This window comes from Peromyscus maniculatus, chromosome 20, assembly GCF_049852395.1.
Source record: "Peromyscus maniculatus bairdii isolate BWxNUB_F1_BW_parent chromosome 20, HU_Pman_BW_mat_3.1, whole genome shotgun sequence".
Classification (NCBI taxonomy): domain Eukaryota; kingdom Metazoa; phylum Chordata; class Mammalia; order Rodentia; family Cricetidae; genus Peromyscus; species Peromyscus maniculatus.
In genome coordinates this window covers 21,137,976-21,157,421 of record NC_134871.1, presented here as the reverse complement: position 1 = coordinate 21,157,421, position 19,446 = coordinate 21,137,976, and the positions used below count along the sequence as shown (strand labels likewise).

The window sequence follows — 19,446 nt, the reverse complement described above, 5'->3', positions numbered from 1 at the left end:
TTGAAAGTTTTTATCTCACATGAAAATAAGCTGTATTTCATGACAACGAAGTGACAGATAGTTGTTTATAGTGATAGTACATTTTGGCTGAAAGTTACAAATTCATCCTTAAATTGAGAACAGTATTTTTTCCTGGTGTTGAAATCTAACAGAACTTTTTCCTGTGAATGCACAGAAAGACAATATTTTTGTGTTGGTGAATATTCTAGCAAACCTAATAGCACATTTCATAGTTCTTATTATTTTCTCTAATTATATCTTTCAATGGAAACTCTTGGTAAAAATTCAAAGTATAATTCAGTAAAGGAAATTTAATTATGTATTAAAATAATGATATCCAGATATACAGCTCTCTAAAGAAAGAATTGGATATAGCGAGAAGAATTATTGCATTGGGAAATATTCCATGCATATTGTTCATGGTAACTGAGTCCTTGGTAAGTGCCAAGTGGTATAGAAGAAAGATTGAAAAGAATTGCTAGGATGACACAATACAGAGCTTCTGTATTCTTAGCAATGGACATCTGTAGACGGAAGTTTCTCTGGTCCCGCCTGGCCCTGAGGTTCTGATGAATCACTCCCACCCGCAGTCCCACAGCTACTTATAAAATAATTACTCAGAGGCTTATATTAATTACAAACTATGTGGCCTATAGCTCAAGCTTCTTGCTAGCTAGCTCTTACAACTTAGTTCAACCCCTTTCTATTAATCTATGTGTTGTCACGTGGCCATGGCTCTACTGGTCTGCTGACATCTTTTTACTCCTTGGGTGTCAGGTTCACATCCCAACTCCCCCCTTCTTCTCTCTGTATCTCTGCCTGGCTATAAGCTTTCTTGCCATAGGCCAAAACAGCTTTATTTATTATCAATGGGAGCCACACATATTTACAGCTATTTACAGCATAGAGAAAGACATCCCACAGCACTTCCCCTTTTCTGTCTAATCAAAAAGGAAGGTTTAATTTTAACATAGTAAAATTATATATAACAAAACAGTTATCAAGCAAGAATTACAGCTACAAAATCTAGTCTATTTGTATTTGGCAAAATTAAAGAAAATATTCTATGCTCTATCCTATTTTTGTGAGCATAAAGTTTATATCTAATTGATCTTTTATAACGACTAAGGAAAACTATAATTACAACTATCTAGTCTTCAACTCTGTCAAAGACTCCAGAAGGATATAATATTACCTGAGTAAACAGGAAGTTCATTGCAAGCAACTTCCATAATTCTAGAAATGACAGAGACATCTGGTTGCCTGGACAGTCATCCAAAGTTCCTCTGTAATATTGGGGCATCTTTAGCCTACAGGTCTAGAGTCTCTGGCATAACTTTGAGTTAAGCAAGAAATTTTAAGGACTGTTCCACCCATTCTGGCAAAGTTCATCAGTCGCTTCACCCTGTGTCCTACAGAATGTCTGGCAGTTTCTTCTGTGAAGCAGGAACCTGAAGGACCATCTCGCCTTGCTAAGTTCAGTGGTCACCTTCCTATGGATCTGCATGTCCAGTTTATACAGCAACCTGTCAAGCAGTCGAGGCAAGGGCACTGTTTTGCCCAGTGGCTAACTTTTGCCACAAAGAAAGCATAAGGAGCTTCTTTGATGCCCATCATCCTCTTTGAAGTGATTGGTGCTGCCAGAAGCAGACATGTCTTACTGTCCAGAAAAATCTAAGTTTTTATAACATTTTAAATGCCATATTCTGTTGGTCTTTGAAGTGTTTGAAGATTATTTATATAATTGAAATATATCTTTGTATACCTAAGAACTTGTCTAATAAGCCTATAAGTTTGATTATCATAGATTACTATTAATCTGTATTTCTTAATGATACATTACAATTTTAAATGAGTTGCATAAACATAATACCTTAAACAAGAGTAGAAATATATATACAATATAACAAAATTAACTTTAATTTTGTATCAACAAACTAAAATCCATAGCAATGTAAAGCATTTCAATCAAATTGTTGCTCTTTAAAAGTAGATTCAAGAAGAGCGGTGGTGGCGCACACCTTTAATCGAGCCCTTTGGAGGCTGAGGCAGGTGGATCTCTGTGAGTTCGAGGCCAGCCTGGTCTACAGAGTGAGTTCAGGACAGGCACCAAAACTACACAGAGAAACCCTATCTGGCAGAAGAAACTGCCAGACATTCTACAGGACACAGGGAGAAGTGACTGACAAACTTTGCCAGAGTGGGCAAAACGGTCCTTAAAATTTCCTGCTTCACTGAAGGTTATGCCAGAGACTCTAGGCCTGTAGGCTAAAGATGCCCCAATGTTACAGAGGAACTTGGGATGACTGTCCAGGCAACCAGATATCTCTGTCATTTCTAGAATTACAGAAGTTGCTTGCAATGAACTTCCTGTTTACTCAGGTAATAGTATATATATCCTCCTGGAGTCTTTGATAGAGTTGATGACTAGATAGTTATAGTTTTCCTTGTTAACAAATTCAGAAAAGAAATTCACTAAAGAGGTGTAAAGTGTGTAAGTTTGAAAGATATGAGAAGATAGTTTTGGGTTGGTAATACAAGTTAGGATAGAAAGTGAATTATACAACACTTTGGACCCACCAAAACAGGATAAATAATGGAGTATTTTCTCTGAATTTGTCAATATTAATAGACTGGACATTGTTAATGTAATTCTTGACTATATATATTAGATATAGTTACTGTACTTATTGTATACAATGTTTATTATAATGTTTATTATAAATAAATCATACATGTGAAATGATTAGCCACCCATATAACAGATTCCACCTGTCTTCCACTGAATGTTCATCATTCTGTGAGAGGCACCCAATTTATAAAGTACTTCAGGGTCAAGGTTATTGCGTGCTGTGTGGGGATAGTCTGCTGGTTTTCTTCCCCAATCTGCTTCACCCTCTCCTAGTGGTAAACACATTAGTATGTATTTGGGTATAAAAAAATACCCAGCGAAACAGCTGTATTTTTCATCTTCCTTCGAATAACAGTGTCCAAATGACCAGGCTCTATTCAATAAAATTCAAGTAGAAATGTTTTATGTAATCTTAGGACACATATTCTTTTTATTTTTCCCCCTCTCTGCTGGCTGGAATGCAGACTCTCCCTGGTGTTCGGCAGCCCAGATTAAGGACAGGAAGAGAACACATATGTTGAGACACGAAAGAAAGAGCTTTACCCAGTGGAATTACTCTACTTTCTGTGAACTTCTGTGCTTCAAGCTTGCTTTTATGTAGGAGAAAATAAACTGACCTTCTAAGACACTTAGACATTGGAATTTTTTAAACATTTAACTAAGCTTTTTAGTGATAACTTACGGGTATGTTCTTTAGAAATTCTTGCTAAATCTCTGTAACTGAGCGAGAAGATTCTCTTCTGTGCCTGTATGTACCCTGTGGTAGCTTTTGTAGAAAATCTATTGTATTTTACTATAGTGACCTTTTTGTATAAGATATTACTTGAAAATAGGATCAGTATATTATTTAAGTGTCATTCATCTGTATTCATAATCCATATACATGTTATTAACACACATAGTATATGTAAAATATGTATTTATTATTAGGATAATAGAAAATAGCCTGTGCTATTAAAAATGATAACAGCTGAATGAAGTTAATTTTGCTCTGAGAAAATGGTTCGAAATTATAGGACACTATGTATTGATACATTCACAGAGTCTGCTTAAAGGGTGAAGGAATTTATTAGGGAGGAAAACTCACTACAACACAGGAGATTTATCGTCGGGTCCTGGAAGGCTGAGTTGCTGTCCCACACTGTTCTTCCGCCTGGTCCATTTCAACATCCAAGCCCATGAGCAGGAGCAGAGAGCAGCACACATGCATCTCAGGTCTTAGGGGTGGCCCTGAGCCATGCCCCAGGGGCAGGTACTTCAAGGGCATAGGTAGGTAGGACAGTTACCTGCTGCCTCTCTAGCGATGATGCTTCAAGGTCATAGACGGAACAACTATCCACTACAACACTATATACAATAGATACTCAAAAAGTTGTATGCAGAGATATTTGTCTTTGATCGCGGCTTTTTGCCTGGTTGAAAGAAACGTATTGAAGTTCTTAAGATTATGCCCTAGAGACATCACCATTTTCATTTTCTTCACAGGTCCTCTCAAGCCCTGGTAAATAAGTGGCTGTGAATGTTCCAACGGCAGAGCAGAAATCTGCAGTGGTCCTGTCTAGCGGTTGTACCGAGTCTCTATTCTGGCACTGAGAGAAGACTCCATCGCAGATTGCGGCAATGTCTGTATCTAATCTATCATGGTGAGTGAAATGCTTCCCAATCTCAGGTACTCATAAATGTATACAGGAGGCAGGATTTTATGAGTGTTCTACTGTCAGAACCTGGGAAGAGAACTTTAAAAATTGGATTTTCAGATTGTCCTATGTTAGAGTGAGAAGAGATTTTTCTCTTTTCTTTTTTGATAATTTCGTGTATAGTTACTTTATTTACATCGTTTCTCTTTTCCTTCTTTTCCCCTCAACTCCCTCTGTTCCCCCCTTCTCAAATTCATGGCGACTTGTTCTTTAGTTATTTTTGTTACATATACACATAGGTACCACTGGCTGAGTTATCTGGTGTTGCTCATGTGCATATGTGTAGTGCTGACAGCATGGGATCGGACGATCTGTTAGGAGGCTCATCTTTCTCTGTCTCAGTAGCTGTTGATGGCCTTTATGTAGGGGTATGGTTCCTGTGAGATTCACACCGTCCACATTTAACAGTTTCAGTGCTGTGACATCTGGGAACTCTAGAAAGGGCACAAGACTCACACTGAACACCAGAGGCATCTAATACCTTTTTTTCCCACACACATGAGGGGAATGAGAGATTGGAAGACTATATCCTTCCAATGCACTTTCCTACATGTATGCACTCTCTGATTTAGGACTAATAAGCCAGAAGTGTAGCTTTTCGCATAGCATAGATATTTGCCCACCCGTGTCTCTTTTCTTCCAGCTTCATATCTCAAAAATATCTACCTAAATTAAACTAACTGTAACCTAAAATTCCCTTGTGGGTGCATATTTCTCAATATGCACTTGTAGCTCACTGTTGGCTTTCAGCTCATGTTTAATCCTGCCTGTGATTATAAAACAAAGAAGTGGAAAGAAAGTCCACATGGCTTCTCCATGCCAGTGAGGATGGTAACGTCCAGTGATGGGTCTGAAGCCAACACCGAACTTCAGGATAATTTTTTGAATGTAAAGAGAGGAATAAATGATGCTTCTGTGAACTGACAGTATTTAATACAAAACCACAAGAGGGGCCTGGTAACCTTCCGTTTCTTTAAGAGCTCATTTCATTCTTTTCTGCAAACAGAAATAACATCACTCAGAGTTTGCTTGCTAATTTGTCATAGCTCCATGAATTCATTTTAGATAAGTAAGCGATTTATTTGGGGCAGAGGGTATAATTATTTGTTTAAATTTAGAGTGGTATTTCTGAAGGGCCTAATTCTTAATGGCTTCTTTAGAATGTGTCTTTGGTTCCTTAGGCCTGGGTGTTGAAGGCCTTATTTGGAAAAATAATAAATAAATAAATAAATAAATAAATAAATAAATAGAATTAAAAGATTTAAAATATATTATGTAAAACATTAAAGGAATACTTAAATAGTAAATTATCACTATTGACTATAATTTACTTATATATTTTTATTAAAATAAAATTATCATTACATTTTAAATTTTAATTTCCCTAAAATCTGTGACTCTTAAAATCTTTGAAAAATGCTGACCCATTTTTTAAAAGAAATTTTACCCTGGCAAGTGTGTGGGAAGTGAATCTTCAAAGACAAAAAAACAAAAACAAAAACAAAAAAACCCAAAAAACACTAGAGAAATAGTAATAGTAATAGTTTGCCACTCAAACATAGGGACCTCAGTTCAAATCCTCAGCACCCATGTGTGGAAAATTGGGCATGGATGTTCATTCCGGTCATTCCTGTGCCTCAGAGATGGAAACATGAAAATGCTTGGGGGTGGGTGGGGTGGCCACCTACTCTATCTGAATTGATGAGCTCAACAAGGACCAAGGTGGAGAGCCACTGAGGAAGACAACCACCGCCAACTTCCAGCCTCTCCATGGATGTGTCCATGTACCCAGGTACACATACTCGTAGGAACACAAGAATAAAGAAAAATAAAAGAAAAGCAAACAGCACACTGAAGGAGGAGGGTGGCCAGAAGGAGGAGAAGGGGAAGGAAGCAGAGGAGGAAAGGAGGGAGAGTAGGAGGAAATGGGAAGGAGAAAGGGGATGATGCAGGGGCATGAAGAGATTAAAGCCGATGTTAAAATCAAGACTGTTCACAGAGGCAGTACAGGCTGACAGGAGGGCCTCTCGCTGGGAGCCTCACCTGCGGTGATGGGAGGATTTGATTTAGGGCCACTTGAAGCAAGGTGAGCATCACCAAGAGAGAAAGTGCATCATCCCAGCTTAATTGTCTGTCAAGGCTCCCCCAAGTTGGTAGGTGTTCTGCAAATAGATGCTGTGGAAATGAGTGAAAAATGCAAAACAGGCAATTTAATGAAAATACGTACCTTCATTCTAAAAGAAAAATTTAAATTCAGTAGCATCTAATATGTCTAAAAAAATGGGAAAATCGTCTTCACGTTGGAGGCTCAAAGGTGTTGGAAATGATGCCAAGGTGCTGCAATTCAAAGGTGTCTGCACTGGATTCCCATGCAGGGAGATCTTCATCTGTTCCGTCACTATCGCCATCATATGGCTGCTTCATCCTCCCTCTCAGCATCTGAGCTGCTGCTTTCTGGTAAAGAGGAGTAGGAAATGAGTCTGAGGTGCTCAAGCTGAGCCAGAACTCAGGTTTCTTTCTCTTGTAAGAAGGGACTAACCTCTTCTGTATTCATCCTTGTAAGTTTTCACATCTCCTAACAATTCTAGTCTGTATTTTGAGAGAACAATTATCCTGCAAGTATTTATTTAGTGATGTAGAGCAGCCTACCAATTTTCAGTGAAAACTCTTCCTAAAATTATATGAATTTAATGAAATTACTATTGTCCTTGGTAGGGCTCCATTTTGAAGTCTAGAAACAAAGACATGGGTGTACTGCCTCACACTGGAAATAAATGGTATTGTTGGATTTTTAATTGGCATGGAACATGTGAGTGCATGGAGACCTGATTTGTTTTGATGAGTGTGTTCTCTATTGTGGAAGAGAGAAGGGGAAACTACATCTGAGCATGCTGATGATAGTAAAAAGACCCATACCTCCAAGAAAGATTCAAAGCCACAAAGAAAGGGATCCTCTAGCAGGGTTTCTCAGAACAGCTGCTGCCTGTTCTATGGTTCTTTTGAGTTGTATTTTGCACGACTCCCTTCTGCTTGTCCTTCTTATTAATTTTAGCACTGAGTTTACAGTGAAAACTCACATCAGGGCTGGTGAGATGGTACAGGGGTAACGGTACCTGTTGCTGCCCAGTCTGATGACCTGAGTTTGATGCCCAGAATGGATATGGTGGAAGAAAAGAATCCACTTCTGCAAATTGTTCTGTGACCTCCACATGTATACTGTAGCATGTATATGTTAACATATGTTCATACACATTAAAATAAATCAATGAATAAAATATTTAAAAAGCTCATGTCATTCTGTGGGCATGTTGGCCAGCCTAACATAACATTGTATTGTATTCGACCTTAGTAACAACGTGTTGATTTTAAAAGTAAACACACAACATAATGCAAGATAAACATATGTTTTTATGTGTGGAGCATCAACTCCGATTTCCACATGCAACATAAGAATTGAGAAAATGGGGCTGGAGAGATGGCTCAGAGGTTAAGAGCACTGCTTGCTCTTCCAAAGGTCCTGAGTTCAATTCCCAGCAACCACATGGTGGCTCACAACCATCTGTAGTGAGATCTGGTGCCCTCTTCTGGCCTGCAGCCATATATGCAGGCAAAACACTGTATACATAATAAAGAAATAAATCTTAAAAAAAGAAAAAGAAAAAAAAAAAGAATTGAGAAAATGTAAATTAAGATACTAATATTCCTTTATACAACTATCCAACCAATAATCTTAACTTTTAAATAGCTAGTATAAGAGAATTTATTATTCACATAAATTTAAAAATTCTTTCTTTAGTATTTATGTACATGTATGACACCTGTTTTACACACACACACACACACACACACACACACACTCACACCTATCTCTAAAAGCTGTAGGCTTTATGATGTGTCTAGATTTCTAGAAAGCTTCAGTCTCATCAGAAAGGCGAGAAGCAGGAACTGCAGGTAAGAGTTCCATAGAGATAGAAATAGATGTTTCATGAGTCTTTCTGTTTAGCTAGTAATTACAAGATGGAGGCAATGGCTGAGGTGATGCTTCTCAGGATAAAATGGACAGGATGCACAGGATCAGTTGCATGCATCCATGAACAGGTGTCAGCTTCCAGGTTATGATCTGTGGAAAGAAAATGTCTTTGGTAGCAGATGTAATTAACAGGAGACACAAGAAACCCTAAACAAGTGAAAAAGAGATTCATGTCTGTAGCATGAAGGAGATGGTGTGAGGCCGGTGAGTGTTTCCCAGAACTAAACAGACTTCCTTCCTAATCCTAATCCATTCTCTATTGATTGTATTTTATAACAACCAATATTTATATCCACACAGCAGCTACAATGTGTAATTTTTGTAGCACACACGTTAAGTGGTTAACATTGTCAAGAGTGAATGTTTGCATTGCTTTTGCTATGTACCAGGCACTGTTGCAGAATTCCCAAATATGAACTCACAAGTCAGGTTCCTTGGTGTGTGATATGTTATTTGCATTTTTGTGAGTGGGAACACTGATGAACAGGATGATAAGTAACTTACCGAACATGACAAAACCACTAAACAGTTCATTAAGCAACCAGTGCCTTAGGCCTCGTTCCAATTAGCACCCAACGCCAAAACTATTCTTCTGCACAAAAAAATATATCCCTGCTATGTTTGTGTGTCCCCCGAAGAAGATTCTATAGTTTCCATTTCCAATCAGATTGTTTCTCTTAATTTTCTTAAGTGTACACACTGGGGCTCTTATTTCCAAGAACACTGACATGTATTAGAATAATGTTCAGAGTGAGGAGGGTGGTGATAAGCCCACCAATTTCTTTGGGTAAACAATGTAATTGGTAATATAAGAAATTTAGGTAAATTTTAAAGTATGTAAAGTGAACTCCTTAAATTACAAGATACCCAGAGAGTGAGACTTTGTTATCACTTTTTGAAAGACAGAGCTTGCTCTGACTCGGCTAGAATGGCTGGTCGGTCCCTGCCTTTTGAAGACTCTCCACTAATACTTACAGTGGAGCCTCCCATAGGCTCCTCTAGCTTAGTACCCCAGGTCCTCCTGTTTTCCTGTTACTGTAGCGACATTGATCAGGATTTGTAGTGAATGCCTAGCAGAGCATGAACTGATTTTGCTGAATGTTGAGATTTGCAAAATGACAACTCCCAAGCTATTTTGTACTATGATGCCTACATACATGTCATCATTTGTTTAAAAAAAAATCTTCATTTTTTTTCCTCTGTGAATGGTGGTGCACACTTGTAATCTTTGCATTCAGAAGACCAAGGCAGGAAGATACCAAGCATGTTTGAAGCAAGTTTGATCTGTATAGTGAGACCTTGAAAGAAAGAGAATATTAATATTTGCTTGGCGTCTTGCAGTCAGAGAGTGATAAAGAAATCCCTGGATTCAAGTTAAGAAGCCAAATAACCAGATCCACTGGACATCCTTTTTGTTCAGTGTCCTGTGCTAAGCACGGTAGTGGGTGTTGTGGCAACAGAAGCCAAGACTTCTCTTAATAGAACTTTTTATTAGCCAGGGGACTGAAAATTAATCAAGTGCTCCTGACCTCCTGTGATGAGTTCTCAAAACAGGTATCCCCAGAATGTTATTGGAAAACAAAATAGGCACTTGTCTTTCCCACTTGAGATGAAAGACCTCACCTTTCAGGAACACTAACACAGCTCTTGAATTTTTCCAAAATATAAAGAAGCATGCTAATTGCAAAGAACAGAATACCATAGGCAGTTATAAGGCAGAAATTAGAAATTACTTGAGTGACAGAAAACTAGTTTGTAAAATGCTGAGGTATATTATTTTCTACACATCTTCACATTTTTCTTGCAAAATACTCCTATTGTACACTATATTTTGACGGCTCCTGTTCTCATGAGTGGTTTATGCCTGTTGCATTATCGGGTGGGTCTGATGTGACATCATCAGGGAAATGCATTCACACTGTATACAGTAATGTCATTTACTTCACCTAGCTAGCCTGAGCCTTCTTGTCTTCTGATTCTCGCATTTAAAATGTTTTCTACTACTGTACCTCATCCTACTGCCACGAGAGACACTCACTCAAATATCATTACCTCACCAGACCCTGAGCCAGTCGATGTCTTTTGCTTCCTTGTGTGCACTAACGCTTCCTCCTGATTTAATTTCTATAAACACTTAGCATTATGCTGTTAATTGTCTAATATGCTGTTTATTTCTAGCTGGCTAAGAGAATTTTATCAGAAGTTAATAAAACTTCTATTATGCATGTCTGGAGATATAGTAAAGCTCGAATTATTGAAGTAATTAATGTATTGACTGCATTTATAGGAACTGAATTATATTTCCAAAGTAGGTTTATAGCTTAAAATGCTATTATGCATGTCGACATATTCAATTTTACTCTAATAGGACTGGAAAACTACTTTGAATTAATTTGCATTATGTACACATGTGATATGAATTATATGTCCTTAATGTAAATATTACACATAATATATATTTCACATTATGTGTTGTGTTTGTATCAACTTTCTCTATTTATGCTGTTACGTTTCAGCCTCTCAGAGGCAGCATTCCCATTAACACTGGCAAGGAGGTCAAAGCTTGAGTTATCTGTTCGGAAAGAAAGTTCAGAACAGAAGGTGGAAAATGCAGTTCAACTGAGATTTCAGGAATTATTTCGAACCCCAGCTTTATGATAAGAATGCAGTCAGAACTGGCTACATTCTGTTGTAGATGACAAAGAGGAGAAAGGCTTTACATGAACATGAAGGCATTATTTCCCGTCAGAAGCAACAAGACTTCTGTGTTGACGGAAACTTCCTTGGTGTGATAGCATGAGTATTTCCCAGCATGCCATTGGGTGGGTAAGACACTGGGAGGAGGGAACTTGCCTTTAGTCTAAAGTCAGAGGCCTCCTCTAAGGGTAATGAAAATGAGAAGTGGAAGACCCTAAGTTTTGGAAATAATTGTGCAGAGCACAAATGTATATTGGGTTTAGCAGACCCCGGAGTAGCAGAAACCATCCAGAAGAAGAAAGAGGAAATGAAATGAAGAAACAGCTCAAGGAAAAGGAAAACTTGCCCCCGCACCCCCATGGGTGACACTCTAAGGCAAAGTCTGATGATTTGGAGTAAAGTCAAGATTTTGAATTCTGTGAAATTTCAGTATGCCTTTCCATTCATAACATGCCTCTTCAAGTTGAAATCTCTCCATTATTAAACTGATTAATACCAATTTGGTTCAGAATTGACTCTTCAGATGAATACATTATATTTTTAGAATCCTTGACTGTTCTGTGCTTCAATGATGTGCGTTTAGAAATAGCTTTTGAAACTTTAATATTTGTAGGAAACCTCTTGAATATTTTCCCATCTACCACAAATGATTTTCTTTCTCAAGAAGAGGCTGGTATAAAGCAAGACCACTCCAAACATTTGTGGAGCCCTTTTGCACCTGATATTTACCTCTGGGCTTTTGGGCGAATTGTAACACAGCCAATTTGACCCTCTCCAGAGGTGAGCAAGATATGGCTACCAAATCTTGGAATTTTATCCTCTCAAATTGTAAGTACATTTTTTTCATAAACAGCCCACATTGGATATTTTGTTATAACAATACAACATATAGTTTAACAAGTAAAGAAGCCTTAAGAACTACTCAGGATTGGTGTATTATCCTCTTACTAATTTCCAAATGTCTCTCTCATGTGTTGGCCTTTTTCTTGGGACATAGACTGCATTTTCAATCAATGGTTGAAAACATGCTTACCTGAATGTTTTCTTATCCTACCCTCAACACAGACAGAATTAAATTATCCATTGAGTGTCTCTAAATTATGACATCATGCTAATGAGACCCAGGGGTCATCTTTGGAGTCATTCCCTATACTTTGTGCTCCATTATTTTTACTATGTATATTGGCTATTAAGCCAAGCCAGGAAAGACAGTGGTGATAAAAATGGTAGCCATGGGTCATACCCTCCAGTATATTGAAGATTTTTTTCATAGAACAAGTTAATTCTATTATTTCTTCTCAGAATAGTCCCTACATTCACCTGTTGTTGCCCTCATCTAGAATCTTGATGCCTGTCAAAGCTGATATGAAATTTCCCTAATTACTTTCTTTGTTCTCAAATTACCTTACTTGGAAAGTTAATTTCCTAAAAATATTTTTTTATTTTACTCTATGCCATTCTTTCCCATTGTTTCTCGGCTTTCTTCCAAACTAGATTTAAGGCCAAACTTCTACCCTAAGTAAACTTCTACCCTATTCTAATTTTTTAAGAAATGAAAAACAAGTAATAATGAAAAGGAATACATTTGTGGCACGGTGGAACATATGCAGGACATCTTACATTCTAGGTAGGTTTACTGCTACTGACATACACCTCCGAGAAAAAGTGTCATTGCTTTATTACTGATAGTAATTCCAGCTACAAATGAAGCATCTCAAGGTGGAGAATTGTTTGTAAGTCGTGATATTCTGAGAGAGTTTTGCTTTCTTGGGATAATGAGTCTGAGGCTTCAGGTTCAATCCCCACAGGTACTAATTAGCTCTGCTCTCTTTTACAGCTAGGGCCTGGTCCTGTGGGCTTGACTAGCTTTCCTTCACAGTCATGCAATTGGTCACTGTCACTAGAAGCAGGTGATTAATCATCACCAATCTATAACTAATATGGAGGAAAATATATAGGCGTTGAAGCCAAGTATACTCCAGAGATTGGTAACAAGTCTCGAGGATCATCTCCCCTTTGAATATTGTCTAGGTCAAAAAAATATATTACTGTGTATTGAATTACATTTTCTCTTTATTTTGTAGTGGTCATACTTTATTCTCTTGTAAAAAAAAGGTTTAGTGACTAATAACACCAATATTTTTTAGACTGTGGAAGATTTACCATAAATCTAGGTAGACCATTCCAACACTCAAAGCAAAAAGTTGCTTTTGAGCCTTGAACAATGAAAGCTGTAATTTAATGATTTATAATATATTTTTAGTCATTAAAATAGTTATGTAGTCTGAGTTATGGTCCTTTCAGCATGATCAAATACATTTGTCAGTCAAGTCCTTAAAATTATTTTTATATCAATATGTGAAGTTATCATGTCATAACCTAGAAAATAAATTTTCATTTGTCTTTTTGGTCATTTACTGGGTTTTGTGTTTGTTGTGCTTTTATTTTTATTGTAAAAGAGATTTCATTTGATTTTTTTTTTATCAATTTCAGCTTAATCAACAGAAGAAATGAAACCAATACTTGCCAACAATATTGGATATTCACTAAGAACATTCACCTCATTCATTAATTTATCCTTTGTTCTATGTTCTACTTAAGTTCTTTGTTATGAGTCTTGAAGATAATTTAGTCCATGAAAAATAGGAATTTTAAAATAATTCTTATGCAATTTAAGTGATGGACTAATACAGTTTAGTGATATATAGACTGAAACTGTATTATTTTATTATAAATAATATATTTCTTATAACCATTACTTATTTCAACATGTTTTCCTAAATGGTGTCAACATATAATTTTGAATGCTGTGGTTAGAATGTTAGAATGGTGAGTGAAACAGAAATCTCTAATCTCATGAAGCTGAGATCCAGTGCTGAGGATGAATAGGAATCAACAAATAAGCACTATCAGGACAGACAGTGCTACATACTCTGAGGATAATCTAGCAGACCGATGGGGCAGTACATAGTCAACCCTAGAGGATGGACCAGCTTCGTAAGGAACAGCCTTTCTGAGGAGATGGCATTGAAGTAGAAAGCTATGAGGCTGCACATCTTTAGAGAAGAGCCATTCCAGGCACAGACTGTATTTCAGGTATCCAAGTTACATTTTAGGCTTATTATTAAATGTTCCCCTCACAGTCTCTAAGGCTACTTTCAGGATACACAGAAAACTTCACTATATGATGAATTGGAGAGGCCCTGATGATGACAGGTCCCTGGTGTGTCTGAGGGATCATCAAGGGGGGGAGACAGGTGGCCGGCAGCCAGAAAAGAGAGCAGTGCGGGGAGGTGTGCACAGCCAGGTGGCATGATGTCAAGCGTGTGTGGAGAACGGATGACTGGGTAATCTCAATGTGATGGGATACTGCTGTCACTCACCAGGCCTGGTGAAATGTCACACAAAATGGAGAGCCAGGGAAAGCCAGGGATGGTAGCAGTCTAGTGCTAAGAGCAGCCTTGACGTGATGTGCCTCCCACATCTGAAGGACTTGTCTGACACCTACAGTTTATATTGTGCTTTCAACATAAGCACTCAGAAAATATCCTTAATGAGATGCAACAATGAGAGAAAAATAATGAAGTAATGAAAAATCCTTTGTAAGGATATAGCTAGTTTTTCATTATTGTCAATTTAAAAGCACTTAACAATATATCTCCACCCATCTGCATAATTAGAGGCATAATATAAAGGAGATTTCATCTATAAAAATATATTATCTTGCATTAAAGAGTTTTATAGTAGACAAATAAATGTAAATCATGGAAGTTGAAACTGTTTTTGTTGCTCAATTTGCATTTGAAGCTCATTATTATCCCGTCTCTCCAAGGAACTCTAAAGTTAATTTTAGTATATAAGGCAGAAATGGTGAAATAATGTATTGTGTTCTGTATACTGGTTGATTAATATGGGTGTGGTTTTATTGAAGATATATAATACAATATATAACCAGGGCCTACTGTGGAGAATGATGGCATAAAATCACTAGATATCTTTTCTTGGGGAAAAATAATCATCTTTGTTCTAAGATTTGTTGTTGGTTGTTTTTCTGAGAGCCTGCCACCCAGCTCCCAAATAAATCACACACGGAAGCTTATTCCTAATTATAAATGTCTGGTCTCAGCTTGGCTTTTTTATGTGTGCCAGCTTTCCTTAACTCAAATAATCCTGGCTACCTTTTGCCTCTGGGCTTTTCCCATTCTTTTATTCTTACTCCGTGGTTTGCTGTGTAGCTGTGTGGCTGGCCCCTAGAGTCCTCCTCCTCCTCTGGCTACTTCTCCTTTCCTCCCAGGTTTCTCCTTCTATATATCCTCTGCCTGGCAGCCCCACCAATACTTCCTCTTGCCTCACTATTGGCTGTCCAGCTCTTTATTAGACCATGAGGTGTTTTAGACAGGCAGAGTAACACAGCTTCACAGAGTTAGACAAATGCAACATAAACAAAAGCAGCACACCTTAAAATAATATTCTACAGCAAAGATTATAACCATTCTACACTTTTTTGGGCTAAGTATGATTTACTTGTGGTACTTAAAGATGGAAGTAGGGATTTCTTAGTGTCTTTACTAGCCAAACAAAAGTTGGAAACACAGTCTTGACCTCTCCCTCTCCCCCATCTTGTTTTTCGGTATGTGTGTACACTTGTTTCACTTAGAACCTAAAACCAAAAGGTCTAGGATCTCTGTTGTATTGGAAATTAGTTCAAATTGGCTCCAGTCCAAACTAATGTCAGTGTTTTATGATTCTGATTACAGAAGAAATGTCTCATGGTGCCTGCCACAGGTTTTGGCCCAGGGGGTTGCTAGAGTCAGTATATTAAGAAAAACTTCAACACAACTTAATTGGATAAAATGACAGCTTAACTACAAACACATCCACCCTACCCGAGTCATCTTTTCTTTGGCATGTGTCTGCTACTGCCTGTAGAAAGAGGGGGTGCTACTTGGACTGTTTTTGTTGTTGTTTTGTTTTTTACCTTTTGCATTTGATGTCTATTGAGCATTTCCACACAATCACAACTGTTTCTTTCCTGGGCCTGCTTTGCAGTCATAATTAACATTTATGAATTTTTTTTATTTTAAATGCATTTCCTTTATTGGAGAGCCATAACGTTCTTCTAATGGTAGTTTATACAGACTCAGAGTGTTGTTAGAGTCAAAATTAATTCATAGTGTCATACCAATCAATTTGCCAATGCTAGTTCCATGTATTAAGGAATATAATTTTTCAGAACTAGGTTTGAAGCATTGAATGTGTCTTAATTTTCCAGAACTTGGAAAGTTAAATGCTGACGTCCATACTTAGGCTGCATAAATTTGGCTTGATGAGTTGAAAACAATTATAAATACAACATTTTTCCTTAGTTATAGGTCTTTAAGATAAAATGCATGACTTAGCTACCTCAGTGCTGATGATAGCTCAGAAGCTGCTCAGAGCAACTGAGCAGAAGCAGCAAGGGATGGAATAATCTCCACTGGACCCTGAGTTCCCACGGGCCAGCTCCCTGTTTCTACTGTGAGCTGAAAGCTGAGATCCTGATGCATCCACCATCTTTTGATGGACATATTTCATGGAGGGTGGATACCACTGTTCCAGATGAGTTCTCAACTTTATGCCTTCTCCCTTGGTAGATTATTTCAATAATCAAAAATCAGGTCTACTGCAGCACAGATTTTTAAAAAAATTAGATTAGGTTAACTCCCATTAGGTTTTAGATTACTGATACAAAGTGCTTTCATGAATAGACAAAAGAAATTGAAATTCAAATTAAGTGATCTCCCAGAGTATATTTTCATTTAGACATTTTCCCTGAGGTTTTTATAGTATCTTTAAATTATATTCAGAAGCAGAATTTGTATGAAGTCGGGTTCATAGAAATTGTGATGATCTTTTCCAATGCATAGTATTCATTTTAAGGATTTTATAAAACTAGTTATATAATGATTGTAAAGATAATACTGTATAAACTTTAAAATGCATCAATAAATTTAATGCTTTTTAAAAGCATTCATTGTGTTTATTCCTTATAGGTGCTCCTGTAATGACTAGTAGAAAGTAATTTTTCTGAAGGAAGGGTTTTCTTGACATCCTTCTATATTTGCCCCTGTCCAGTCTTTAAGTATTTGAAAAATAAGCAGGCATATGGAATTCTTACTATATTTGGTGCGTTATAAATATTATCAAGTGAAATCAAGCATTGAGCAATAGCTACTACCATTGCATATGTAAGGTGATATATGACACTTGCTTTCTTATTTAAAATATACACTATACATCTGACCACTCTAAAGAAAGATGAGATCATCCTACTTAATCTTGGCAAACAAGTTCAACAGGTGTTTTGCATTAACAAATGGCCAGAACCTTCAGTCTGTTTCCCAGTCAGACACTGGAACACAGCATGTATACATAGCATGGGTTAAAGATTCTTGGCAGGAAAATAAAAATCTAGTAGGAGGTGAAGTGATTTGGCTGCTAGAAGCTTGATCAGTGTACCAAGCATTTGACACTGCTCACAGAGGAAATCTGATGATATGTTTTCCCATGAGCTAAAGCGGTGGCTTACTTGAGATAGTCCAGAAAATAAAACAAACATATACATAAATTATTGCTTTGTATTGAATGGGCATTTGCTGAAGATTGTGGAATATTTTGAAGAGATGCACTCTCTCCATTTCCAAATGTCAGGTGTGATGTTAGTTACCAAGTCTGAACTCATGAACAAGTCGTTGACAAAGCCTATTCCAGAATTGGAAAAGAAAGATAACAATAAGTTCATGTTTCTAATTCTCCTTTTCTAACAATGGTAGTGATTTCTACTATCTTTTTGGTGTTATAAGAATCATTTTGTGAAATGGTTTATCATCATCATCATCATCATCATCATCATCATCATCATTGTGTCTGATGAATAAAGGGAAAAGTTGCTAGTCCCCTCCAATTTTATGTTTTCATACATCAGGAACAACTGATGTAGCTGAATTAATTACTCAAATCATACAAATCATATATGTCATCATCACAAACCATGATGATGGTAACTCAGTCTTTTATGAAGAACCTTCTTTTGAACTTTGAGTCATGTGGGCTGTGCTTTCTGCTTCTGAGCTTTTCTCATAACTGGATGTTCACCCCTGCACTAACTCCTCCACATCTGCAACTCTAATTACTTCTTTTGAACATTACCTATAACTGTATATGCTGTGGCCAAGGAAATGCATGCCCATTTATTTGTATAGAACATTAATTTGTGTAATATTTTAGAAAGAGGAATTACTGTCATGCATTTGGGAATCAGTCATTTAAACAATGTATTGCCTACCTTTAGTACTTAAAACATCCTTATTGGCACAATTGATGTGCAAAACATTTATCAAGTGGCTACTATGTATATATTAGTCACAAGTATAAATATTTGAGAAAGCGATACAGTGATCGGGCTTCCAAATTATATATTTTTTCTTTTTTGGTATTGTTAATTTAATAACTAAAGTCATTAGACCCAAATTTCTCTTCTTTCTATGTTTTTCCTTTGTTTAATTTATTTCCTTTAATTATTTGTCAGTTATGTGTTTGTAGATGTCCCTGCTTTTCCAACAAATGTCCTTAGCTTGTTTTTGCTTACAAAACATGGTAATAAGTAAACTCAAGCCTGGACTGACTGTTATATTCACTCTTCAGTTCATGCTTCCCTCCATTTCTAACATCTAGTTATGAATCCTCAGCTGAAAATCCACAATAAGCTTGTATCCACAGAAAAAAAATGCTTGTAGAGTATCCTTCTATCATGTATTGATTTTTGCTATAAAGTTGTCAATCAGACTTGAAAGGAAACTTACACAGTCAAGCTGTCTCAAATAAAGAAAAGCTATTACAGGAGATAACTGGGAGAAACAAAGTATCTTGTCCACACAGTAAAGCTCCTGGGACTTTGGAAACCACAGCACAGACCACCTGCCAGGGCACATGTATCCTGAGCTGTCTTATCACTGGGATGCACAGAGCAGAATGTGGTTCAAGAACCTGGATGTAATTAGGATGTGGTGATGTCCCAGAGATTTTCTCATCATTGCCCTCCTCAACAATCAAGGATCTAGACTTTATTGGTCTTTTCTAGTTCTCTGGTAGCAGTCTAATTCACCAATGCTCTACTTTTTTGTGACCTTTCACCTCTGCTTCTACAGTGGCCTACATTTTGCTGAATCTTTCAAACAAGAGCTAGTGTACTCCATACACTACTCATTCTTATTCAGTAGTCTCCCCACCCCACATCAACACTTGCTTAACTTCGGAAATTCTAAGGTACCATAGGATCATGTGACAGGTTTGACTTTTTATTACAATCATGCTTGAACCAACTAGGGCAGATCATCATAAATATGGCCATG

At 37.2% G+C, this 19,446-nt stretch overlaps 1 protein-coding gene and 1 long non-coding RNA gene across 8 annotated transcripts in view; one reads left to right on the top strand and one right to left on the bottom strand.

Annotated features, from left to right (window-relative positions):
- Window positions 1-19,446, top strand: part of Oxr1 (oxidation resistance 1) — a 414,716-nt gene that overhangs the window by 87,130 nt on the left and 308,140 nt on the right. For all 4 annotated transcript variants that reach the window (XM_015997419.3, XM_006978718.4, XM_042264638.2 and 1 more), the window contains exon 2: window positions 4,118-4,275. In XM_015997419.3, coding sequence (XP_015852905.1) covers window positions 4,253-4,275 — 23 coding nt within the window. In that variant the 5' untranslated portion in view covers window positions 4,118-4,252. The remainder of the gene's footprint in view (window positions 1-4,117; window positions 4,276-19,446) is intronic.
- Window positions 8,019-19,446, bottom strand: part of LOC143269725 (uncharacterized) — a 34,528-nt gene continuing 23,100 nt past the window's right edge. The window contains exon 4 of one of the 4 annotated variants that reach the window (XR_013046348.1): window positions 8,019-8,449. This is a non-coding gene — a long non-coding RNA (uncharacterized LOC143269725). The remainder of the gene's footprint in view (window positions 8,450-19,446) is intronic. The other 3 variants (XR_013046349.1, XR_013046351.1, XR_013046350.1) reach the window with 3 other exon arrangements.